The sequence below is a fragment of the Rhinatrema bivittatum genome, chromosome 19 (genome assembly GCF_901001135.1).
Source record: "Rhinatrema bivittatum chromosome 19, aRhiBiv1.1, whole genome shotgun sequence".
NCBI lineage: Eukaryota > Metazoa > Chordata > Amphibia > Gymnophiona > Rhinatrematidae > Rhinatrema > Rhinatrema bivittatum.
The window spans coordinates 41,315,395-41,340,683 of NC_042633.1; the positions used below are offsets into that span (position 1 = coordinate 41,315,395).

A 25,289-nucleotide genomic window follows, 5' to 3' on the forward strand; every position below is an offset into this window, starting at 1 on the left:
CGTGGCCGCGGGCCAATGGCGACGGGAGAGGGGAGGACGGGGAGCGGGTCCGGCGCGCGGTCGGCTGACCGGATGAGACGAGGAGCTTCGGCGTCGCTGCTGCTGCTGCCCTGAGCGCGGAGCCCGCTCGCCCGCCGCTGCCGCCATGGGGAACCGGGGCATGGAGGACCTGATCCCGCTGGTGAACAAGCTGCAGGATGCCTTCAGCTCCATCGGGCAGAGCTGCAACCTGGACCTGCCGCAGATCGCCGTGGTGGGCGGCCAGAGCGCCGGCAAGAGCTCGGTGCTGGAGAACTTCGTCGGACGGTGAGGCCGGGGGCGCTGCAGCGGGATCACGGCGGGGGCCCGGGCCGCGCTTGCATGCCCCGATCCTCCCGGCTTGCAGAGGGGACCGGGGGTGGGAGGGGTCGGGAACCGGAGCCGCCCCCCCCCCCCTTGTCGCTCTGTTCCCCGGGTGGCCGGAAAGGGACGGGAGTGACGCGCCGCCCGCACCGCCGTCTCCTCGCTCAGCTTTGGCAGGGTCGCCCTCGCTCTCGGTGCGCGCAAACCTTCCCCATTGCAAGGGTCCGGGCTGCGGTCAAAGAAATCACCGGCGGCGGGGCCAGGGCGTGCAATCAGCCCAGTGTCACGGGCGGGGCGGGCAGGGAGCCCCTTACCATCTGCATCCCTCCCTCTCTCCCCCCACTCCTGACACCAGGGGTACCCATTAACAGTGCCTGCTCCAGAGACTCTCCCCCCCTCCCCACTGCCTCCCTTCCCACTCCCCATATCTCACACCCGGGACCCCATTAACAGTGCTTGCTCCAGAGACTCTCCCCCTCCCCATCTCTCACACCAGGGTCCTCACTAACAGTGCCTGCTCCAGAGACTCTCCCCCCTCCCTCCCCACTCCCCATATCTCACACCCGGGACCCCATTAACAGTGCCTGCTCCAGAGACTCTCCCCCCCCTCCCCACTGCCTCCCTTCCCACTCCCCATATCTCACACCCGGGTCCCCATTAACAGTGCCTGCTCCAGAGACTCTCCCCCCCCTCCCTCCCCACTCCCCACATCTCACACCCGGGTCCCCATTAACAGTGCCTGCTCCAGAGACTCTCCCCCTCCCCATCTCTCACACCAGGGTCCTCACTAACAGTGCCTGCTCCAGAGGCTCTCCCCCCCTCCCTCCCCACTCCCCATATCTCACACCCGGGACCCCATTAACAGTACCTGCTCCAGAGACTCCCCCCCCCCTCCCTCCCCACTCCCCATATCTCACACCCGGGACCCCATTAACAGTGCCTGCTCCAGAGACTCCCCCCCCCTCCCCACTGCCTCCCTTCCCACTCCCCATATCTCACACCCGGGACCCCATTAACAGTGCCTGCTCCAGAGACTCTCCCCCTCCCCATCTCTCACACCCGGGTCCCCATTAACAGTGCCTGCTCCAGAGACTCTCCCCCCTCCCCATCTCTGACACCAGGGTCCTCACTAACAGTGCCTGCTCCAGAGGCTCTCCCTCCCTCTCTCCCCTTCCTTCCCCGCAAGCCAGCAGTCAGCTCTTGGGAAGTCCTGCTCTCCAAATACTTCCTTAAAACATGGCTGGTTCAGCAAGCAGGCCTGGGGGCCTTTGCTAAGTGAGCGGGCCACCTGCCTGTGACTTCCAGCCCGCCCCCCCCCCCCCAGCCCCTGGCTTGGGCTCGGGATGTGCCCTTAGAGCGCATGGCAGGGCTCAAGCTTTGCATTACCGGTGGCAGCATGCAGTCCCCCCCGCAGGCAGGATAAAAGGAAGGGGGGGATCTGTGGTGAGGATGACTTGTGGGTTGTGGTTTTGTTTTGTTTTTGTACCGATGACAGGGAGGCTGAACGGGGTCCCCCTTCTGTTTTAGACTCTAAAGTTGGGTGGTGCTGCCTAACCCGGGCGTCTCCTGCCTGTGGCCGGGCCTGTACGAGGGGGCCCGCCGGGCAGCCTCTGGGCTTCGCTTTCAGCTTGCAAACCTGTTTGCAGGATAACAAGATAACCCTGTTGTCCCTCTGTGGGGGGGGGGTGGGTGGAGAGGCCGCTCCGCTGGGACCTCCTACCCATGTCACGGAGATCGGATCACATTTCCTCCCGCGCTCTGGGCTTGCTGTGCACCTGTGTGAGGGGTAAAAGTATCGGATCGGCCTGGCACTGCCTCCCCCCAGCGTCCTGGCTAATTACCTAGTGCGGGGGCAAGCGGTGCGTGAAGTTTCAAAGGTGCAGGAACGGCCGATGGGCCTCCGTTTCCCTGTGGCTTTTATTGGAAAGCGGCTGAATGTGTGAAGCGGGTTGTGGGGTTTTTTTTTTTTTTTGGCAGAGTCCCAAGTTGTGCTGCCTGCAGGCGAAGGATCCCCAGTCACTGCCGCGGGGTACGTGTATGGCCCGGCCGCACCCGGAAAGCTCAGCTTCGCACCCTTGTGAGACCCTCCTGGGGCTTTAGGACCCCAGGCGTTATCGTAGGCCTTAGCGGGGGGCCTGCTGCTTTCTGGCAGGAAAGGGGAGAAGGCCCGTCTCCTGCTCCTCTGTAACGCAGGGGTCTCCCCCCACGCCGGTCCTGCTGCCTCGCTCCCCCCCCCCCCCCCCCCCTTAAACGTGGAGGGCAGAGTCCTCATAGCTGCCAACCATGCAGGGCTTGAAATTGGCCTCTCATCTCCGCCTACGCCCGCTGGGCTACTGCGCTGCAGCTGAGCGGTAGCCAGGCGACGTGGGTTATGGGGAGCCTCTGTTTTACAAAAATCCCTTTTCAGTAAGAACATAAGAAATTGCCATGCTGGGTCAGACCCAGGGTCCATCAAGCCCAGCATCCTGATTCCAACAGTGGCCAAAACCAGGCCACAAGAACCTGGCAATTACCCAAACACTAAGAAGATCCCATGCTACTGATGCAATTAATAGCAGTGGCTATTCCCTAAGTAAATTTGATTAATAGCCATTAATGGACTTCTCCAAGAACTTATCCAAACCTTTTTTGAACCCAGCTACACTAACTGCACTAACCACATCCTCTGGCAACAAATTCCAGAGCTTTATTGTGCGTTGAATGAAAAAGAATTTTCTCCGATTATTCTTAAATGTGCTACTTGCTAACTTCATGGAGTGCCCCCTAGTCCTTCTATTATTTGAAAGTTTTATCCTATTTTCTTCAGATGGATCCTTCTTCCAATTTCTGAAGGATGTTTTGTTTGGCTAAAATAGCCTCTTTCACCTCACCTTTTAACCATGCCGGTAATCCTTTTGCCTTCCTTCCACCTTTCTTAATGCGTGGAATACATATGGACTGCACCTCTAGGATTGTATTTTTAAACAATGTCCAAGCCTGTTGAACACTTTTAACCTTTGCAGCTGCACCTTTCAGGTTTTTTTTTCTAACTATTTTCCTCATTTTATCAAAGTTTCCCTTTTGAAAGTTTAGTGTTAGGGCTGCAGATTCACTTCTTGTCCCCCTTCCAGTTATTAGTTTAAATCTGACCACGTTATGATCGCTGTTGCCAGGCAGCCCCCACCACCGTTACCTCTCTCTCACCAAATCCTGCGTCCCACCTGCTCGTTCAAGACCTCTTTAAAAGGCTTCTGCGACCGCAGGGTAGAGCCCTCTCCTCTCCTCGGTTTAGCCCGTCCACACCAAGCCGTGCGCCCGCCCCCCAGGGCTGGCTGCGTGGACACACGGCCGCTGTCGTAAAGCGTGCGGGCGTTCGGGTTTGGCCGGCGTCGGTGTAAACCGTTAAATCGTCGTGGCGTTTCCAATCTGCAGGCCCCCCCCCCCCCCAGCTCTGCTGCCGAGGGATCAGAAGGTGGCTGCTTGCTGGAGGCTTTTCCTACCCAATTAAGCGCCGCTGTAATTCTGTAATTGAAGTTTAACGAGCGCCACTTATAATGAGCAGCTTAGAGGGCCTTTGTTCTGCTTTTTCCTGAAAGGGGGATTCCCTTGCGGGTCAGAGCAGGCCCCCCGTGTCCCCGGCAGGCGGGGACCACCCACAAGCTGAATTCCCCTGCGCGAGACGCAGGTCTCAGGTTGGCTTAACGTTGCGTGCGCCTTCCCTGGAACGGTGCCTGGGGACGAAACGCCGTGGCAGTGCCAAACCTCAGAACTCTTCCTTCTGCTTTTACCTTGGATCCCTGGTCACTATTCGCTGGTCGCTTTCTCTCTCTCTCTTTCTCCCCCCCCCCCCCCCCCCCCGTTACTATTCGTGGAGCACCTGGTGCCCTTCCTAAACTCTCATGGCCCCCCCCCTCTGGAGTGGTGATCTCACTCAGCTTCTTCCACACCCGTGCCGCTGTACAGAGAACATAAGAACATGCCCTGCTGGGTCAGCCCAAGGGTCCATCAAGCCCAGCATCCTGTTTCCAACAGAGGCCAATCCAGGCCACAAGAACCTGGCAAGTACCCAAACACCAAGAAGATCCCATGCTACTGATGCAATTAATAGCAGTGGCTATTCCCTAAGTAAACCTGATTAATAGCCATTAATGGACCTCTCCTCCCAAGAACTTATCCAAACCTTTTTTGAACCCAGCTACACTAACTGCACTAACCACATCCTCTGGCAACAAATTCCAGAGCTTTATTGTACATTGAGTGAAAAAACTTTCTCCGATTAGTCTTAAATGTGCTACTTGCTAACTTCATGGACTGCCCCCTAGTCCTTCTATTATCCGAAAGAGTAAATAACTGATTCACATCTACCCGTTCTCGACCTCTCATGATTTTAAACACCTCTATCATATCCCCCCTCAGCCGTCTCTTCTCCAAGCTGAAAAGTCCTAACCTCTTCAGCCTTTCCTCATAGAGGAGCTGTTCCATCCCCTTTATCATTTTGGTCGCCCTTCTCTGTACCTTCTCCATCGCAATTATATCTTTTTTGAGATGCGGCGACCAGAATTGTACACAGTATTCAAGGTGCGGTCTCACCATGGAGCGATACAGAGGCATTATGACATTTTCCGTTTTATTCACCATTCCCTTCCTAATAATTCCCAACATTCTGTTTGCTTTTTTGACTGCCGCAGCACACTGAGCCGACGATTTCAATGTGTTATCCACTATGATGCCTAGATCTCTTTCTTGGGTTGTAGCACCTAATATGGAACCCAACATAGTGTAATTATAGCATGGGTTATTTTTCTTTATATGCATCACCTTGCACTTATCCACATTAAATTTCATCTGCCATTTCGATGCCCAATTGTCCAGTCTCAGAAGGTCTTCCTGCAATTTATCACAATCTGCTTGTGATTTAACTACTCTGAACAATTTTGTGTCATCTGCAAATTTGATTCTCACTCGTATTTCTTTCCAGATCATTTATAAATATATTGAAAAGTAAGGGTCCCAATACAGATCCCTGAGGCACTCCACTGCCCACTCCCTTCCACTGAGAAAATTGTCCATTTAATCCTACTCTCTGTTTCCTGTCTTTTAACCAGTTTGCAATCCACGAAAGGACATCGCCACCTATCCCATGACATTTTACTTTTCCTAGAAGCCTCTCATGAGGGACTTTGTCAAACGCCTTCTGAAAATCCAAGTACACTATATCTACCGGTTCACCTTTATCCACATGTTTATTAACTCCTTCAAAAAAGTGAAGCAGATTTGTGAGGCAAGACTTGCCCTGGGTAAAGCCATGCTGACTTTGTTCCATTAAACCAGGTCTTTCTATATGTTCTGTGATTTTGATCTTGAGAATAGTCTCCACTATTTTTCCCGGCACTGAAGTCAGGCTCATTAGTCTATAGTTACCCAGATCACCCCTGGAGCCCTTTTTAAATATTGGGGTTACATTGTCCACCCTCCAGTCTTCAGGTACAATGGATGATTTTAATGATAGGTTATAAATTTTTACTAATAGATCATAAATTTCATTTTTGAGTTCCTTCAGTACCCTAGGATGCATACCATCCGGTCCAGGTGATTTGCTACTCTTTAGTTTGTCAATCTGGCCCACTACATCTTCTAGGTTCACAGTGTTTTGGTTCAGTTTATCGGCAGCAGTCAGCTCAGGGTTGCTGGTCCGTGAGAGTCTGCTTGCTTTATCAATCGGTTGGAGACCAGAGCGGTCCACTTAGCCTTGCGAGCTTTTGCGCCATTGGTGAGAGGTCGTTGGGTACGGGTCCTGTCGGACAGTACGACGACTGTAGCTTACATAAATCGTCAGGGCGGAACAGAGATGCGAGCGGTGGCCCAGGAGGCGTGAGAGTTGATGCTTTGGGCGGAACAACACCTGGAACGGATGGCGGGGTCGAAAACGTTCAAGCGGATTAATTGTTTGAGCCTCGGGGTTCTGGATCCAGGCGAACGGGAGTGGTCCGAGTCCGGCGATGCAGCTCATTTGCGAAAGGTGGAGATCTAATGGGCGGACCCACCAGAATGCCAAGGCGTCTCGATTTTTTTTTCAGCCGGAGAAGGGAGCACGGAGCTGAGGGCTTTCTCGTTCCTCCCTCGGCCACTTGTGGCCAGGCGATGTGGTGTTGGTGGCTCTGGAATGGCCACCTGGTCTGTGGTTCACGGATCTGATCGACGTGGCAGTGGACGATCACCTAGCGGGCCTTCCTCATCAGGGTCTTAATGTTTTCCGACCAGGCCGCTGGCTTTTGAGAGGCGGCGGTTGAGACTTAGGGGTTATCCTGAGGTGGTCCTTGCTACGTAGCTACAGCCCTGGAGGAAATCTGCTAGCCTTTTGTACGTACGTGTATGGAAGGTTTTCGAGTCCTGGTGCTGCTCTAACGCGGTTCGGCCTCTCAAAATCTTCGGTGGCTGACGTTTTTGAGGTTGATGGAAGGGTTGTCTCCGAGCTCGCTTAAGGTCCAGGTGGCAGCTCTGGGTTGTCTTTCGAGGCAAAGTAGAGGGCTCTACTTTATCGGCTCACCCAGGTGAGGTGAGGTTCCTTCGGGGGGACGACGACGAAGAATTTACGTTCGCCCGTGTGGAATGTGTGCCTATCTTGGAATCTTAATCTGGTCTTCAGAGGTTTGTGTGAGGCTCCTATTGAACCTGTCAGAAGGGCTCACGCGAGGGAGCTGAAGTTGTTTAGATGTGAGAGGTTGGTGTTGAGGTATCTCGAGGTGACCGATGACTTCAGGAGGTCGGACCATCTCCTTCCTCCGTGGAGCGGGCCGAAAAGAGGTTTGAAGGCATCTGAGGCTACTATGGCACGTTGGCTTCAGGAGGCTGTTGGATCCACTTTATATGACTAAGGGTCTTCCGGTTCCCGAGGGCTTGCGCGCTCATTCTACGCGGTCTCAGGCGGGCGGGGGCTCGGTTTCTGCACGAGATTTGCAGAGCGGCGACCGCAGAAGTCACTACATACGTTAAGCCCCTTGCAAAGGTCTGAGAGCGGGGGAGGCGGGCGTCCCACCCCGAGCGTAGGGAGCTTGGGGGACATCCCCAGGGGACATCTGTGGCGGTACAGGAAGGGAAATTTTAGCAGGCACGAGTCTGTTTTCCCACCGGGTGAGGCGTGAGGTCCGCCAGTCTCGCAGCGGGCGGGCGGGCAAGGCTACCAGGCCGGTCCCCTGTCTCGCACCCCTACCCCCCCCCCCACCCCCGGGAGGGTGAGGGGATGCCCCCGTTATCCCAGACTGAGGGGACGGCAGGGCACTTCCTTGGTCAGCTCCCCCGGTGAAGGTGGAGTCCTCCCTGTGGGATCCCGGAAGGGCAGGGCTTGTAAATGTGTCCTTTCCAGCCGGGCTGATAAGGACTGAAAGGTGCGGCTCGGCCCTCCCCTCCCCTCGCAGGCTGTGTTTGAGGCCTAAAAATAGAGGGCGCTTGGAGCCTCTCCCAGCAGGAAACGTCGGGCTCCGGCCCCGAGTGAAGGAAATCATTTTAGCATTGCCAGGGCCGGGCCCGGTTTTATCATGGGGGGGGGGGGCCCTGGGTGCATTTATAATAAGAGGAGGTTCCCCGGAGCCCCCAGGCCTTGCTGTCATTGGGGGTCTCTCCCGTAGGCCTTTCAGTGCGTCCTCGTCGCTTCCCCTAGTGCCCGAGATGAAAGCTTCCCCCCGGGGCGGCCTGAAACTGCCCCTTTGCATGGCGCGGGTGACAAGGGGTCATGGATGCGGCCACCGGGAACTCCCGGTGCGGCGGCCCCGCCTGCACGAGCGCTCTTGCGGGGGTTTCTTGCTTGTGCCCGTCGGTACAGCTGCAGGGGTGCGGGGAGCCCTGCGTGCGGTAAGAGAGGGAGGGGGGGAGGGAGCCGTCTCCCGCGGACTTTGCCACGCTTGGGGGTTTCCCCGCCCCGCTGAGTCACAGCCTGGGAGGCCACGGTGGGCGGGGCGTTCTCGGGCTGTCATGTGATACACCCGGAAGTGCTAGGGGGCTCTCGCTCTCAATATTGAAAAGGCTTCCCGGCTTTGTTTGGCCATAGACAGACAGAGAGAGACAGACAGACAGACAGAGAGAGACAGACAGACAGAGAGAGACAGACAGACAGAGAGAGACAGACAGACAGAGAGAGACAGACAGACAGAGAGAGACACAGACAGAGAGAGAGAGAGAGACAGACAGAGAGAGAGAGACAGACAGACAGAGAGAGAGAGACAGACAGACAGAGAGAGAGAGACAGACAGAGAGAGAGAGAGAGACAGACAGAGAGAGAGACAGACACCTAGAGTGTTTTCTCTGCCCCACTGATCAGGTAACTCATTACCCTGCTAGGACTTGCCTAAATTATAAAAAAAAAAAAAAGAGAGAGAGAGACCAGAGGCAATCTGGGGGCAGTGATAAGTTAGCCAGGTAGCACCGACATTCTGCCTGCCCCGGGGGGAGAGCCGGTCTAAAGTTACCCGCTTAGCTTTGCATCCGACCGGTGTGGCCTCCCCGCTGCCTATGCCCGCCCAAGTCGGTGGCATCGCCGCAGTCGCCTGGCGATTCTGTGCCTGACTGCGTCTCGGAGAGATGGGACGGGATGCTCGCTGGCGGCTTAACTCGAGGGGTGCCCGCCGCGCCGCAGAGCTGCGAGATGGTAAGGCTGTGCAGGCCTCCTCCCCCGGCCGCCTTGCTGTAACGTTGACACCTTCTGCGGGCGCTGCCCCCCCTATTCAGAGCGGCGCATGCCCGGGGATCTTCTTACCCATCAGTATTAAAGCATCTGCTCCCTCGCTATCCAAACCCTACTGTCTTTGGCCGCAGCCTTCTCCTGAAGCTGGGGTGTTGCTTTCTTTAATGCCGGCCTGGCTAATTTACTCTTCCTCCTTTGCTTTGCAGGGATTTCCTTCCCCGTGGATCTGGAATCGTCACTCGCCGGCCGCTCATCCTCCAGCTCATCTTCTCCAAAACAGGTAGGGGGTGAGCCACTGCACCCCTGGGCACCTCTCTCCTTCCCCTCCGGCTTTCATCTGGGAGTTTGTAGAGAAATTTTAACTGCCTGGGCTGCCCCGGGGGGGGGGGCAGACTCCGGCCCTGGCTGATGGCGTGGGCCTCCCTTGTGTTCTGCCGCTCCGTGCAGGCTCTCGGGTTAACCCCTGCCTCTGCCCTTCCCTTCCTAGCTGTCAGCGCCAGCCTGACCGCAAGGACCTGCTTGCACCTTCTCCTCGTCTCTCTTCCTGGCAGCTGGAAGCCCCTGCCATCGTACGGCGCTGCGTACGCAGATGGGGGCTTCGTAAACGGCGATTCCCCCCTGCTCTCGGCGACTGTGCTGTGCCGAGCGGGATCCAGCATCCTCGCCCTCCTGCTCTCGCTTTTAAAAGAAATCCCTGGACGGCCCAGAGAAGCTGCTCTTGTGGCTGGGTGGGCGGGGGGGGGGGGGGGGGGGAGCAGCCCCCGGATTTCCTTCGCCTGGTGGCTTTTTCTCCTTCCTCGGGCCTGACTGCCGTCCTGTGTCACTTGGATGTTGGAGGTTATTAGGCAAGAGGAAGTGGGGAGAGACGCAGAGGAGGAAGTGGGCTCCGGCTGTGCCTGTTTTTTTGGGTTTTTTTGCTTTGAACGTACCTTTCCCTGTCCTCTCTCCTAGAATATGCGGAGTTCTTGCACTGCAAGTCGAAAAAGTTTACGGACTTCGATGAGGTTCGGCAGGAGATCGAAGCGGAGACGGACAGGGCGACGGGGACGAACAAGGGGATTTCTCCCGTCCCCATCAACCTCCGGGTTTATTCCCCGCACGGTAGGTTTCCGGCTCTCGTTCTCCCTGCTCGCCTGGGCTGAGGTGCCCCCGGCTCTTGGCAGAACGTGACGGGGAAGGGCAACCCTGGTGTCCACTTTCGATTCTCCTCCTGACGAGCGGATTACGAAGTAGTTTTTTTTTTTGGTTACGGAAACATATAGGGTGCTAATCCCGGGCCGGGATGAAGCCGAGCCCTCTCGCTGTATTTTACTCCTCTCTGTCTTGTCTCTTCTCCCCCCCCCCCCCCCCAGTGCTGAACCTGACCCTCATCGACCTCCCCGGTATCACGAAGGTGCCTGTGGGGGACCAGCCCCAGGACATAGAGTACCAGATCAAGGACATGATCCTGCAGTTCATCGCCAGAGAGAGCTGCTTGATCCTGGCCGTGACGCCGGCCAACACCGACCTGGCGAACTCGGACGCCCTCAAGCTGGCCAAGGAAGTGGATCCCCAAGGTAAGGGGGGGGGAGGGGCTGCTTGCGATGGCCAGGTCGGGCAGGCCCGGCAACGCTTTCGGCTGTCGTTGACCACGGCCTCTCCCTCGTGTGACTTTTGCAGGTCTGCGAACCATCGGCGTCATCACCAAGCTGGACCTGATGGACGAGGGCACGGACGCCCGGGACATACTGGAGAACAAGCTGCTGCCCCTCAGGCGAGGTAATCCCGCTCCCCCCCCCCCCCCCCCCCCCCCCAGGATTTCCACTGCTTCGGGGCATGCGGAAAGGGCCCAGAACCGGTGCTGCCCGCAGCTCCCTGGAGCCCAGCAATGAGAACGAGCCTGTGGGTCTCTTCTTTTTCTTGTCTTTCTCCCTTCAGGCTATATGGGGGTGGTGAACAGAAGCCAGAAGGATATCGACGGGAAGAAAGACATCCGAGCCGCCCTGGCAGCCGAAAGGAAGTTCTTCCTCTCTCACCCGGCCTACAGACACATCGCCGACAGGATGGGCACGCCGCACCTGCAGAAAACGCTGAACCAGGTGCTGCCCCCTGCTGGGGGTGACGGGACGGACAGGCGCGGAAAACCTTTTTTTTTTTTTCTCTTTTCTCTCTTCCATGATTTGACGTCTCCTCCTCCTTTTTTTTTTTTTCCTCCCCTCTTTTCAGCAACTCACCAACCACATCCGGGAGACGCTGCCGGCGCTGCGCAGTAAGCTCCAGAGCCAGCTGCTGTCCCTGGAGAAGGAGGTGGAGGAGTACAAGAGCTTCCGGCCCGACGACCCCACCCGCAAAACCAAAGCCCTCCTGCAGTAGGTTTCCTGAGGGGCACGGGAGGGAGGGGGGGGGGGGGAGGGCACACTTCTTGCCCCCTCGCCTGTAGCGACGGACGCCGTCTCCTCATGCTCCCGCGCTCTCTCCCCCCTCCCCCTCTCCAGGATGGTCCAGCAGTTTGGCGTGGACTTCGAGAAGAGGATCGAAGGCTCCGGGGATCAGGTGGACACGCTGGAACTGTCCGGCGGCGCCAGGATCAATCGGATCTTTCACGAGAGGTTTCCGTTCGAGCTGGTGAAGGTAGCGCGGGCGGGGGGGGATGGGGGGTGGGGAGGCGCCGGGGGTGAGAACGGGAGGGGGGGGGGGGGGAAGGCCCGAGGGGATGGCCCTCGGCTCATTGTAAACGCTTTTCCTTGCAGATGGAGTTTGATGAAAAAGATCTGAGGAGAGAGATCAGCTACGCGATCAAGAACATCCACGGCGTGAGGTAAGCGCCCCCCCCCCCCCCCGGCCGAGCCAGCACGAGGCCTCTCTCCGCGTCCGCCCTGGCGGGGAAGGAGGCTGCTGCTCCTCCCCCTGAGATTACTGGCGGGGGAAACGGCAGCTGTTGGTAATTCTCGCCCGGGGGGGGGGGGGGCCACGAAAACCTGGCTTCCTTAGCTTCCTGCCGCACCGGTCCAGACGTGCGGGAGACCGGGGATGCACTATCTCCCCCCCCCCTCCGGGGACGAAAAGCCGGGTCTGCGGCAGGAGGCGCTCGTCTGATGGCGGCAGGAACTTGGCTCCCAGGCTTCGGCCTTCTGCCCGGCCCGCTGAGGGATTTCCGGGCACTTCTGCCTCTGTGTGTGTGTGTGGGGGTGGGGGGGGGGGGGGGGGAATTGGGGGTTTTTTTTTGTTTTTAAGTTGTCTCCGGTGGAGGAGGTTGGCCCGCGGTGTTTCTGCGCGGCTTCCGAGCGGCCACGTTGTCATGGAAACCCCGGTCCCCCCCCCCCCCCCCCCGTTGGAGCCTGTGGGGCCGGCGCGCAGCAGTGATTCCTCGCGGCAGCGCGACGGATCCATTCCTATTTTCGCCTTCGGAGGTGGCCTTTTTTGGCAGGAGCCCGCGTGCCGGCCCTTCCTGCCCCTTTCTCCTCCCCCCGATCTGAGGCCCTGTGCTGGAAGCCAGGCCGGGCCCCTGCCTCTCTAGGGCATTTTACAGCCAGGGCCTGGTGCAGGTTGGGGACCCGCGGCCGCCCCTTAGGTCAGGGCTGTTACCCCCCTGGTCATTTCAGCCGCTGGGGTGTGGGTTGCCGGTAAGAGCCTAATTTATCCAACAGCGGTGTTTGGAGCCGGGGGGGGGGGTCTCTCCTCCTCGTATCTGGGGTGGCCGCGCCCTCCTTCAGCGCCTCAGCTTTTCAGGTTCCGGAGGCCTCCGGTACCGGGACCCTGTTCTGCGAGGGGGAATCCCGAGGTCGCCTAAAGCCTTGCGTCTGCGCTCAGACGTGTGCGGGGTTTGCCCCTGATGGGGAGTGGCAGTGACCCGGCTCTTTCGCTCCGGCGCGGTCAGTGCTCCGTTTATTTCCTGGCCTTAAAGAAGGGACGATTCCTCCGTGTGACGGGGAGGGGGCAAACGCCGGTCTTCACGTTATTCCCCTTTCGGTACGGAAACCCTCTGGTCCTCATTAGTGGCTTTGCCGCAGCAGGGCGGGTTCCAATCCCCTCGCGGCCTTTCAGAGCCTTGCTTAACGTATTCCCGCCCGGAAAGATCATCCTAGGTTCCTCTCTTGCACCTTTTACGGAAGGAATTGGATTATGGCTCGTCCGTGCCTCGGCGATCGCTTAACCAGGGCCAATCCCGGGACTACGCAATCCGTCTTCCTCTCCCGGGGTCAGGAAGGTGAAACCTTCTCTTTTTTTTTTATTTTTTTTGGAGGTCGGTGCCGCTGAACTTGCTGAGAATGAAATCTGCATCTTCCTCCCCCAGTGGCTGCTCCCGAAAGCCACCGCAAGGTCGCTGGGGTGCGGAGGCCGCTCCCAGGGCCGGGACTGGCTGTCGTCCTTCTGCTTCTCCTCTGCTCGGTGGCCAGGGCAGGTCCGGGTTTCTCTCTGACGGTGCCACGGCTGCACCTTACGTGAGCAGACACTCGGGGGTCGAGCGGCGTCCCGGAGAACAGAGAGCCCACCTGCTTTTCCAGCGGTCAGAGCGGAATCTACTGCGGTTTCTATGACTCCTGTTGTGGGACTGGGACCCAGCCGGTCCATCCGTCCGTCCGTCTCTTTCTCTCTCCAGACATGTTATTGGTTCCCAGAGAGTGGGGGCTCGGCCGGGAGACTTTCTCAGAAGAGCGTGGATGGATGGGCACCTGCACCCCTGGTCTTCACTTTGACCCAAAAGCATGTCCTCTGGTTCTTCAGCCGTCTCTGCAAGCACGGGTCCGGAGGGAGAGACGTTCTGCCTGACGGTGATCAGACTGTTTCCTCCCTGCCTTCTGAGCGAGAGACCCTTGAAAGGAAGAGTGAGCAACAGGTTGGGGGTTTTTTAATGGCTCCAGATTGGCCCCAAGCTGTCCTCGACGTGCGGATCTTTTGAGACTTACGGGTCGATTTCTCCGATGCAATTCCTCGGGGGTTTTCAAGATCTCCTGAATCTGAGTCCAGGTCTCGGGGTAGGATCCAGCCTGGTTCTTGGACGCTCGTAATTGCAGAATAAGGAGCTTCTCCCCTGCTGTTTCGCTGGCTTATGTTCGAGTGCGGAGTCTGTCTGTGAAGCAGGATGCGAGGGAGTTGGCTGCTGGTATCGTGGTGACCGAGGACTTCTGGCTTCTTTCAGAGAGGGATGCGTTCAGGCTTGATCCCAAATTTTTCTGCCGTTTCAAGTAGCTGCTTTCTCTCCTGTGTGAGAGGTACGGTTTAGGGAGTTCGTCGTTTTTCACCCAGAGTTTTCTCCTCCTCGCTTCCACCTCCTTTTAGGTCCTTGATGGGATCTTAATTCGGCTTTTAGTGGACTCGCTGTACAGTGCTTTTCTGTAGGGTTTTTTCGCTGACTAATTTTCTGGTGGCCACTTGTTCAGCCAGAGGAGCCTCTGCAAGAGGAGCCTTGTCTTGCAGAAATCCCTTTCTCATTGATTTTCTCAGTCTTCAGTGTCTTGTACACCAGTCCTTTTTACCTAAACTGGTTTCTGTGTTCCTCTTGAATCGGACCACTCCTGTCCTGGTGCTTGCAGGAGTGGAGGAGGGGCCCAGTGGCTAGTGCAGCGGACTAAGAACCAGGAAAGGCAGGGTTCAAGTTCCCACTGACGTTCCTCGTGACCTTGGGAGAGTCACTTCATCCTCCGTTGCCTCAGGTACAAACTCAGATCGTGAGCTCTCTGGGGACAGGGAAGTACTGAAAAGGTTGGCAGCCACCAAAGGTCCTTCGGGCAAAACACGGTGAAAGCCCCAAACTTGGTCTTGTGCAGAGCTCCCCGCTCTTGCCCTGGAGGATATTTTGTAAGGCAGTCTCTTGGTCTTTCCTGCACTCTCTCTCACTAAACATTTCAGTCTGGATGTTCGTCCATAAGGGGACGCAGCCTTTGGAGCAGGCGTTCTCAGGTGCCAGCTCTAACTACCTCCCTCCCAGATTCATTGGGGCATGGTTACTTCCCGCTCGTCCGGCTTGGTGTAGCAGGATGAAAAGGAAGGAGAAATTTTAGTTTTACCTGATTTCCTTTCCTTGAATCCTGCTATGCCAGTTCCAGGAAGTTCAGGAAGTCGGACCCGCGTAATAATCTTTTAAGTGGTTTATAGAGATTGGGGCAAGTGGAGGTTTTATATTTTACTTTCTATATAGTCAAGGAATGTCTGGAAGGATCGTTACTTTGTAGTATCTTCCGTTGTTTTGACATAAGAACCACTGGCTTTTGGCTGGAGCTGCACCATAACTAACTTACCGGTAATGTCATGGAAAGAGATTCGTCCTTTTTTGTCTCTGTCCGCTAGTAGGGTAGATAACCCACAACTCTGGACAGGTGTAGAAGGATTCAAGGAAAGGAAATTATCAGGTAAAAATAAATCTCTCTCTTTCTTTTGAGATCCGTGCAGTTATTTGAGGCTATCTCATTAGGAGAAAGCTGGGGGTGGAACAGCGAGGTGCTCTACATCAGTGTTTTGTCATATTTTATGCTACTGTTTGATTTAGCTAGAGCTTGAAGAGTTGCCTGTTTGAAACATTCTTCTCCTTTCTCTCTCTCTCTCCCCCACTCCTTCGCCTCGGCGGCCGCGCGCAGGACGGGGCTCTTCACGCCGGATCTGGCCTTCGAGGCCATCGTGAAAAAGCAGGTGGTGAAGCTGAAAGAGCCGTGCCTGAAGTGCGTGGATCTGGTGATTCAGGAGTTGATCAACACCGTCAGGCAGTGTACGGTGAAGGTATTGAGCTGTCTTCTCCCCCCCCCCCCCCCCCCCCCCCCACCCTGCCCGGGATCTCCCGCACATGCGCCGGCTTTTTTACTAACCGAGGGGTGTGCGAGGCAGGGAAGCGGGCCCGCGCTCAGAGACCCCCCTGTAGCACGAGGGCGGGGGGGGATTGCTTGACCTGCAGACGCCACGATGTCTCCCTTGAGCCTTTGGAGGTCACGCCGGCACCGAGCAAGCTCCTTTGCTGGTGGACGTAGCCAGGCCTTGCCGACCTCGCCAGCTCCGAACATCTTAAGATTATTATTTTTTTTTAAATGCATGGTACGGCCCTTCGCAGTTAAGCCAGACGCCCCGGGGGGGGGGGGGGGGGGGGGGGGGGGGGGTCCTGGCCTGATGTGCACAGTTCGAAAGCTGCTGTGGTTTCTGGCAGGACAGACCGACTCTCTCTCTTGCCAGGGTGGGTGGGGAGGATCTCCGCACGTGTGTGTGTGTGTGTGCACTTGCCTCCGAATCCCCGCAGACGCTCCCCTGCGGGCCGGGTGTGCCCCCCGGGGGTGCGTAACAAAAACTGGATCTGATTTTTGGGACCCTGCCAGGTGCTTGCCACCCGGACCGGCCGCGGCTGGAAGACGGGGATGCTGGGCTCGATGGACCCGGCTCTGCGCTTCTTGGGTGAATGTGTGTGTTTTTGGGGGGGGGGGGGGGTGGGGGGGTGAGGGGATGATATCTTTCAGCATTAACGTTCCCCAAAATATTTTCCGCTGTGCGCGCGCGATGACCCTGAAGATACCTTCCCCGCTGCTCGCTTCTCAGCGGGATCTGCGTCACTCGGCGCTGGGCCAGCTCGGGGGGGAAACTGCCGGCGTTAAAAATAATCCGATGGAGCGATTGCCTGAACGAGGGCGTTGGGACTGCGTAACGTGCACGCGGCGGGACTCGGAGGCGTGCGTCTGGCGCTTCCGGCAGCGGGATTACTAACCCAGTCGCTCTTCTCTCTGTCTGTCTGTCTGTGTCTCTCTCTCTCTCTCTCTCTCTGTCCACCGATGCTCTCGTGTGTCGCTCTGGGCCCCCGCCGACTGCTCTCCTCTTTGCTCTCTGGGCGGCACAGAACGCGGGGGCTCTTCCAAGCCGTGGTGGGGAAAGAAAAAAAAAAAAAAAAAAAAAAAAAAGCCAGGCCGTGAAGCTCGGAGAGGGAGCCCGCTTTGAAGTGGCTTCAGAACCGGGCCACCGTCCATAAAAAAAAAAAAAAAAAAAAAAAAGTGTGCGGACAAGGTAACCGGGTCGTTCCTTCCTCTCCCCCCCCCCCCCCAGCACGTTGCTAGTCCGGGGTAGCAGAAGCCGCCGGGGGGGGGGGGGGGGTGGACAGCTCCGGCCCTCCAGGGCCGCCAAGCCAGGCTGATTTTTTGGGTTTTTGTTTTTTTTTTTAGGATATTCCCGAATGCAAAAAAAAAAAAACCGGAGGCAGTTGTGCATGCAGGCGCCTGGAGCCCCGCTCGGTAGGGATATCCCGGGATCCCCCTCCCCCCCCCCCCCCAGTTCTGATTGCATGAGATCTCAGGAGCCGGGCACCACCCCCTACCCCCTCTCCCGAGCCTGCAAAGACCCAGGGTCCCCCCCCCCCCCCCCCCCCCGTGACCGATAAAAGATCTCGTCGCACGTGTCTGAAGTGTCGGGGGCTTAATTCCAGCCGAATTCCCCCCTGGTTCCCTAGGAGTTTATGGCTTTTCACGTTTCGGTGCTGAGAAGCACGCTGTACGCGGAGCTCTCTCTCGACTCGCGCGTCGTTTTTTTAAACAGATGCAGACTCTGTCCTAACTTAACGTTTAATGGCTGGGAACGCCGTCGTGGGAGGACTGCCTGTTTTTTCCATTCCCCGCCGCGGTTGTTTTTTTTTTTTGTTTTTTTTTTTACCAACGTCCCATTGCAATAGCTCTGATCTGGGCGTTTTGTCTCCCCCCCCCCCCCCCGGCACTCAGCTGGCCTCGTACCCCAGACTCCGAGAGGAGAGCGAGAGGATCGTGTCGACCTACATCCGTGAGCGGGAAGGGAAAACCAAGGATCAGGTAAGGGGGGGGGGGGGAGGACAGACTCGGTCGGGTTTCTGGGAAATATTGGGGGGGGGGGGGGGTGGAACGGCACACGGTCCTGCCCATTCCTGGAGTGGGTTTTATTGTCCTCCAGCGGTTTGTAACTCCTCCCTATGTGTTTGTCCCTTTCTTTTTTTTAGATCCTTTTGTTGATCGACATCGAACTGTCGTACATCAACACCAACCACGAAGACTTCATCGGCTTTGCCAAGTATGTATGTGCAGGGAACGGGCGGGGTAAATGGCCCCCCGGGGCCGTCTCAGGAGGACGTTTTGCCCCGCTGCCTCCTCCGGGACGGTCCCCCCCCGTCCCCCCCCCCCGAGCCTGCCGCCTTCCTGCGCGCCGCATTCTGCTGGCGCGCTCTCCGTTCAGTTTCTCCTCCTCCTCACCATCTCTTCCTCTTTTCTTCCTTTTCCTCACACACCTGCTTCTTCTTTCTCCGTGGACTTCTCCTTGAAACTGCTCCCCGTCCCCCTCAAGCTGTTACTATACAGAGCAGCTGGTGACAGGGTGGGTATTTTGCGGCTGGCGCGACGTGCATGCGCGCGTGTGGCGCCGGCCGCTGCTTCCAGCCTCGCTTGCCCTTCCGGCTCCCCCCTTTCCCTTAACGTTTTACCGGTTACCGGTCTGCTTTCCTAACCGCCCAAGGATTTGCTGTCTCTGCCCAGGCCGCCCCCACTGAGGGCAGCCTCCCGCTTCGGCGTGCACCGGTTTGCCCCCCCTTGTTCCGCGCTCGATTAGGCATCGTGTCTGCTTTTTTCCCCTTTCTCTTCCAGTGCCCAGCAGAGGAGCACGCAGATGAACAAGAAGAGAGCCATCCCCAACCAGGTACTTCTGGCTCGCGCCCTCCCGCCAGGGTTTGTGAGGGCTCCGGCAGGCGGGGGGGGGGGGTGGAGACTTTTCCCTGCTCCTTGCCGGGAGACCTCTGGTCAGGATGGGGGGGAAAGGGGGTGGTCGGCATCGATTTAGGCTTTGTCGAAAGTGGATGTTTTTGGGCGGTGGTGGTGGTGAGAAGCTCCCACGGAGCCGCCCTCGTGGCGCAGCGAATCCCGCAGTCTTTGGGGGGGGGGGGGGAACGGGACACACGTGCGCTGCATTCCTTCCGTACCCTCCTGGTCGCGTGCCGGCCACGGAGGGACCCCCTGCTGCTCTTGCGGCGGCCCCTAGGGAGGGGATCTCCGTGCCCAGTCCCCTGCGCTGGGTGGTGTTCTCTGCCGTCAGGCTGTTGTTTTTTTGTTTTGTTTTGTTTTATCAGCGCTGCAGGTCTGGGTGGGAGGGTCCCGGGCTCTCGCGGCGCCTCAACCTGTTTTTCCAGCCAGAGCGTGATTGAGAGAGGGGAGGGGGGGGGGGGGTTAATCCCTATCACCTGATCTCACCGTGTGTGTGTCGGCCGAGCGCTCCCTCCACAGGTCAGTACAGGGTGGCGGTACAGAAACGCCTTGCCACTCCCCCGTCCCCCTCCCCCCACCCTTCCTGGTACGTGTTTGACGTGCAGCACGCGCATGCCTGGCCTGGGATGCAACCTGTAACCCATGCATGAGTTTTTAATGCCTGCGGGATTGTCGATGCACACTTTTTTTTTTTTTTTTTTCAGTTTGTTTGCAAATGACTTTTTTTTATTATTTTTTTTTAATTGAATAAAACATTAACATTGTAAATTTTTATATTAATTGCACGTAATTATCTTTTCTCTTTCTGCTTTTTATATCTTTTTTTTTTTTTTTTCCCTCTCTGCTTCCTTGGTTTTTGTTTTTTTTTTTTTTTTTCCCCCTCCTCTCTCTCACTCGCCTCATCCTAACTTTTTTTTTTTTTTTTTTTACCCCCGGCTCCGGCAGGGTGAGATCTTGGTAAGTAACCCCCCCCCCCCCACCGCCTCCCTGCGTGCGAATCCTAAGACGAGAGACGCCGACGCTAGGCCCCAGCATCAAAAAGAAACCTGAAGGGGGGGGGGGGGGGGAGTGAGCCCTGCCTTTTACTGTGGGATGGGAACTGCCTGGGCGTGGATTAGTGCGGGGGGGGGGGAGTCTGGATGCTCTGTTTCTTGTTTCCTGCGTTTCGGGCCCAGGAAATCTGCGTTTCCCCTCTCATGTGGCTCTCACGCCGCTTGTGTTACTGCCCTGCCAGCCAGCGTCGAAATCCACCCGCCTTGTTGTGACCTTTTCTCTCCCCTCGCCTCCAGTTACATGGTAAGCTCTCTGGGACAGGGACCTGTCCCTGAATCCTTAAGCGCCTACGCTGTTAGTCACCGGCAGGGGGGGGGGTGCGTGCTCACTGTCCCTCCTGAGACCCCCACGGCTCTTCCCTTCTGTCTCCTGTAAAGTTTCATCTCCCAGTTCCCTCCCCCTCCCCGCGTCACCGCTGGCTTTCCGCGGGAAGGAAAAATCCCATCCGGATGGAGGTTTCTTTTCCATCAACGATGAGAGCCCAGGTTGTACTGGGGGGGGGGGGGGCGCTTGTCGGCAGTTTTGCATCTCCCCTGAACCTGCAGCCATGCCCCCCCCCCCCCCAAAGTGTCCTAGGATTGGGAAAATAAAAAGGTTTCATTCGGCTGGGGCCCTGTGATCTTTTATTGCAGGTTTGTGGCCCTCGAGGGACATGGGGGGGTGGCCACTGCCTGCCGGAATTGGTGTCCCCCTGGGACCTTCTATCCTGCTTCTAATGTCCTGCCTGCTGCTTTTCTTTACTTTTTTTTTTTAAATGTTCCTTCTTTCTGCAAAATTTTAATTGAATTTTAATCAAAACTGATTTTTTTATTTTATTTTTAAACTCAAAACTCCCATAAGCTCTGTTCCCCACAGAGACCTGAATCCATGGAGTTTTGTTTGGAGGGGTTTTTTAAAATCTTTCCGCCGTCTTAATTTGCAGGGCTCCTTCCTTCCCGCCGTCAGACAAACTCTGAGTTAAGTTCCTTTGGTGTTTTCAGCCTGCAAATGCTTGGCGCTTTTTTTTTTTTTTTTCTCTCGTGTCTGCGGATAAACACGCTGGCGGCTGCTTTCACGCTGAGAGCCGGCACTGGGAGCGAGGCCCGGGGCAGCTTCTTGCACCGTCCTTGCCCTCCGGCTGCATCCCCGCGTAGGCCCCCCCCCACGCCGGGATTGCTTTCTGTCCCGTGACTTTTTAGGTGCAGAGAGGTAAATAATGCAGTTCTAAACTAGCCTGTTGCAGCGCAGAGCCGGACAACATCCCCCCCGGACTCTTATCCGGTGTGGGTGACTCCTGCCCTGAACGACTCCAGCGTTCCTCTTCCACTCAACAGTTGGTGGATGGGGGGGATCAAGGCACAGAGGGGGAAGACCTTAGCTGTGACCGCACCATTTGGGGTCGGACTAAATTCCAACACATTCGCTGTCCGATGTAAAAAGTGCTGAGCGTCTCTTATTCTGTAAGAGCGTCCGAAGCCCTGATAAAGCAGAGGAAACCCTTTTTGACACAGCAAAGCCCGCCAAAAGGTCACACGATCTGATGATGTCAATCAAAACCTTTTGGTTGGGGTAGTGGGGGAAGAAGTGGGACTGGCTGGGCCAGAGTAAAAAAAATATATATATATATATAACTTTTTTGTTCGTTTTGCTTTGGTTTTTTTAAAACTAAAGCCATATAAATGCAGGCTTTTTCCGGAAACATTCTGTCCTCCCAAAAAAGTAGAAGCTTGACATTTGCTGGGAGCTTGGTGTCTGTTGCCATTAACCCCCGAGCACAGCTACTAACCCACGTGAGGTCCCGTTCAATGTGGCCAGGCAGAAAGCCAGCCCCGTTGTCCAGCTCCGGCAGCGCCCAGCCTCCTGTTTAGCAGCCGGGATTCCCAGGGACGTTTGACCAGAGCGCTCAATATGTCGACGTTCGTTTCTTTTAAATTTTTTTTTTAAAAAGCCTTTTTTAATATCCTGCATCTTCCAACACACACAATGAGCATTCGCAGTTAAAATACCGTAAAACACACCCAAAATAGTTCCTTTAAAACATCAGCACTAACAAAATAAGACGGCACGCACGTGCCTCATAAAAACCAAAAAAACGGTCCTCGTCTTTCCCTAAAACGTTCTAATATTCCCTCGCACCTCGCGGCGCCGCTGGAAGATAACGGCGTGCGGCTCCCAGCTCGTGAGGAGGGCGGTGACCTCTCATAGGGGTCGCAGGCTGTCGGCGGTAAATTCTCGCAGTCGTCCCCCCCCTTGCCTACCACTTAGCACCATCGGGGCCCGCAGAGTGCGCGGATGGATTTCTGGAGACCCGTCTTTACCCGCTCTGCCCGGGCGGCGCGGGCAGGCCTAGCGCTCCCCCCCCCCCACCATCCCGGCATCCGTTGCCGAATGCCTTCCGAAGGCGTACGCGGGTTCGCCGTCACGCCGCCTGTACACGTTTTGAGATAAAATTAACGTTCCAAGCTGAGAAGCCCGGAGCGGCCGTTTTGTTGATCGGGGGGGGAGGGGGATATTTAGGTGAGAGAGAAAATTTTCTTCCCTGCTGGATAAAATCAGGTTTGGTGTTTTTCACGGTTGGGGCTGTTGCACGAGTGAATTACTAAAGGCGGCCAGTGTTCTCCCTCCCTCCCTCCCTCCCTCCCTCTCCATCTTCTTCTGTCTGTCTTCCTCCGCAGGTGATCCGCCGAGGCTGGCTGACCATCAACAACATCAGCATCATGAAGGGGGGCTCCAAGGAGTACTGGTTTGTGCTCACCGCCGAATCTCTGTCCTGGTACAAGGACGAGGAGGTAAGTGCCGGGCTGCGACCAGGGGGGGAGGGGGGAGGAGCAGAGCTTAGAGGGTCTCACCTGCGGGGGGGTACACGTGATGTGTCAGGGTGCGAGGAGCAGGCGCCGTGTGGTGCTTTAGCGGAGAAAAACCCAGAAAATGAGCTTCCCTCTCCTTTTGTAGAGGGAACCGAGCCAGATTGAAGCAGGAGGGGGCGGCTATCCCTGGAGGAGGTTTGGGAGGGGGCAAGGAGGAATTACTGGAATAGCAGGGGGTGCAGCAGGGCAGGAGTGAGGTGCATTGGCAGAGCTGTGTGTGAGGGTCTCAGTACTGGAATAGCAGGAGGTGCTGCAGGGCAGGAGTGAGGTGCATTGGCAGAGCTGTGTGTGAGGGTCTCAGTACTGGAATAGCAGGAGGTGCTGCAGGGCAGGAGTGAGGTGCATTGGCAGAGCTGTGTGTGAGGGTCTCAGTACTGGAATAGCAGGGGGTGCTGCAGGGCAGGAGTGAGGTGCATTGGCAGAGCTGTGTGTGTGAGGGTCTCAGTACTGGAATAGCAGGGGGTGCTGCAGGGCAGGAGTGAGGTGCATTGGCAGAGCTGTGTGTGAGGGTCTCAGTACTGGAATAGCAGGGGTGCTGCAGGGCAGGAGTGAGGTGCATTGGCAGAGCTGTGTGTGAGGGTCTCAGTACTGGAATAGCAGGGGGTGCTGCAGGGCAGGAGTGAGGTGCATTGGCAGAGCTGTGTGGGAGGGTCTCAGTACTGGAATAGCAGGGGGTGCTGCAGGGCAGGAGTGAGGTGCATTGGCAGAGCTGTGTGTGAGGGTCTCAGTACTGGAATAGCAGGGGGTGCTGCAGGGCAGGAGTGAGGTGCATTGGCAGAGCTGTGTGTGAGGGTCTCAGTACTGGAATAGCAGGGGGTGCTGCAGGGCAGGAGTGAGGTGCATTGGCAGAGCTGTGTGTGTGAGGGTCTCAGTACTGGAATAGCAGGGGGTGCTGCAGGGCAGGAGTGAGGTGCATTGGCAGAGCTGTGTGTGAGGGTCTCAGTACTGGAATAGCAGGGGTGCTGCAGGGCAGGAGTGAGGTGCATTGGCAGAGCTGTGTGTGAGGGTCTCAGTACTGGAATAGCAGGGGGTGCTGCAGGGCAGGAGTGAGGTGCATTGGCAGAGCTGTGTGTGAGGGTCTCAGTACTGGAATAGCAGGGGGTGCTGCAGGGCAGGAGTGAGGTGCATAGGCAGAGCTGTGTGTGAGGGTCTCAGTACTGGAATAGCAGGGGGTGCTGCAGGGCAGGAGTGAGGTGCATTGGCAGAGCTGTGTGTGTGAGGGTCTCAGTACTGGAATAGCAGGGGGTGCTGCAGGGCAGGAGTGAGGTGCATAGGCAGAGCTGTGTGTGAGGGTCTCAGTACTGGAATAGCAGGGGGTGCTGCAGGGCAGGAGTGAGGTGCATTGGTAGAGCTGTGTGAGGGTCTCAGTACTGGAATAGCAGGAGGTGCTGCAGGGCAGGAGTGAGGAGCATTGGCAGAGCTGTGTGTGTGAGGGTCTCAGTACTGGAATAGCAGGAGGTGCTGCAGGGCAGGAGTGAGGTGCATTGGCAGAGCTGTGTGTGAGGGTCTCAGTACTGGAATAGCAGGGGGTGCTGCAGGGCAGGAGTGAGGTGCATAGGCAGAGCTGTGTGTGAGGGTCTCAGTACTGGAATAGCAGGGGGTGCTGCAGGGCAGAAGTGAGGTGCATTGGTAGAGCTGTGTGAGGGTCTCAGTACTGGAATAACAGGAGGTGCTGCAGGGCAGGAGTGAGGAGCATTGGCAGAGCTGTGTGTGTGAGGGTCTCAGTACTGGAATAGCAGGAGGTGCTGCAGGGCAGGAGTGAGGAGCATTGGCAGAGCTGTGTGTGAGGGTCTCAGTACTGGAATAGCAGGGGGTGCTGCAGGGCAGGAGTGAGGTGCATAGGCAGAGCTGTGTGTGAGGGTCTCAGTACTGGAATAGCAGGGGGTGCTGCAGGGCAGGAGTGAGGTGCATTGGTAGAGCTGTGTGAGGGTCTCAGTACTGGAATAACAGGAGGTGCTGCAGGGCAGGAGTGAGGAGCATTGGCAGAGCTGTGTGTGTGAGGGTCTCAGTACTGGAATAGCAGGAGGTGCTGCAGGGCAGGAGTGAGGTGCATTGGCAGAGCTGTGTGTGAGGGTCTCAGTACTGGAATAGCAGGAGGTGCTGCAGGGCAGGAGTGAGGTGCATTGGCAGAGCTGTGTGTGAGGGTCTCAGTACTGGAATAGCAGGAGGTGCTGCAGGGCAGGAGTGAGGTGCATTGGTAGAGCTGTGTGTGAGGGTCTCAGTACTGGAATAGCAGGGGGTGCTGCAGGGCAGGAGTGAGGTGCATTGGCAGAGCTGTGTGTGAGGGTCTCAGTACTGGAATAGCAGGGGGTGCTGCAGGGCAGGAGTGAGGTGCATTGGCAGAGCTGTGTGTGAGGGTCTCAGTACTGGAATAGCAGGAGGTGCTGCAGGGCAGGAGTGAGGTACATTGGCAGAGCTGTGTGTGAGGGTCTCAGTACTGGAATAGCAGGGGGTGCTGCAGGGCAGGAGTGAGGTGCATTGGCAGAGCTGTGTGTGAGGGTCTCAGTACTGGAATAGCAGGAGGTGCTGCAGGGCAGGAGTGAGGTGCATTGGCAGAGCTGTGTGTGAGGGTCTCAGTACTGGAATAGCAGGGGGTGCTGCAGGGCAGGAGTGAGGTGCATTGGCAGAGCTGTGTGTGAGGGTCTCAGTACTGGAATAGGAGGAGGTGCGTTGGGATATCTGCGTATGTGCTTGGGAAGCTGTTCCCTGACTCGTAGCTGGTACTATTGATCC

At 56.9% G+C, this 25,289-nt stretch overlaps 1 protein-coding gene across 9 annotated transcripts in view; it reads left to right on the top strand.

The window, feature by feature from the left end:
* Positions 1–25,289, top strand: part of DNM2 (dynamin 2) — a 39,883-nt gene continuing 14,594 nt past the window's right edge. For 3 of the 9 annotated variants that reach the window (XM_029585006.1, XM_029585003.1, XM_029585004.1), the window contains exons 1-16: positions 1–306; positions 9,205–9,278; positions 9,950–10,099; positions 10,351–10,554; positions 10,658–10,756; positions 10,916–11,076; positions 11,204–11,346; positions 11,473–11,608; positions 11,728–11,795; positions 15,553–15,691; positions 17,656–17,742; positions 17,907–17,977; positions 18,248–18,277; positions 18,544–18,595; positions 19,603–19,614; positions 22,365–22,478. In XM_029585006.1, coding sequence (XP_029440866.1) covers positions 146–306; positions 9,205–9,278; positions 9,950–10,099; positions 10,351–10,554; positions 10,658–10,756; positions 10,916–11,076; positions 11,204–11,346; positions 11,473–11,608; positions 11,728–11,795; positions 15,553–15,691; positions 17,656–17,742; positions 17,907–17,977; positions 18,248–18,277; positions 18,544–18,595; positions 19,603–19,614; positions 22,365–22,478 — 1,701 coding nt within the window. In that variant the 5' untranslated portion in view covers positions 1–145. The remainder of the gene's footprint in view (positions 307–9,204; positions 9,279–9,949; positions 10,100–10,350; positions 10,555–10,657; positions 10,757–10,915; positions 11,077–11,203; positions 11,347–11,472; positions 11,609–11,727; positions 11,796–15,552; positions 15,692–17,655; positions 17,743–17,906; positions 17,978–18,247; positions 18,278–18,543; positions 18,596–19,602; positions 19,615–22,364; positions 22,479–25,289) is intronic. The other 6 variants (XM_029585007.1, XM_029585008.1, XM_029585009.1 and 3 more) reach the window with 4 other exon arrangements.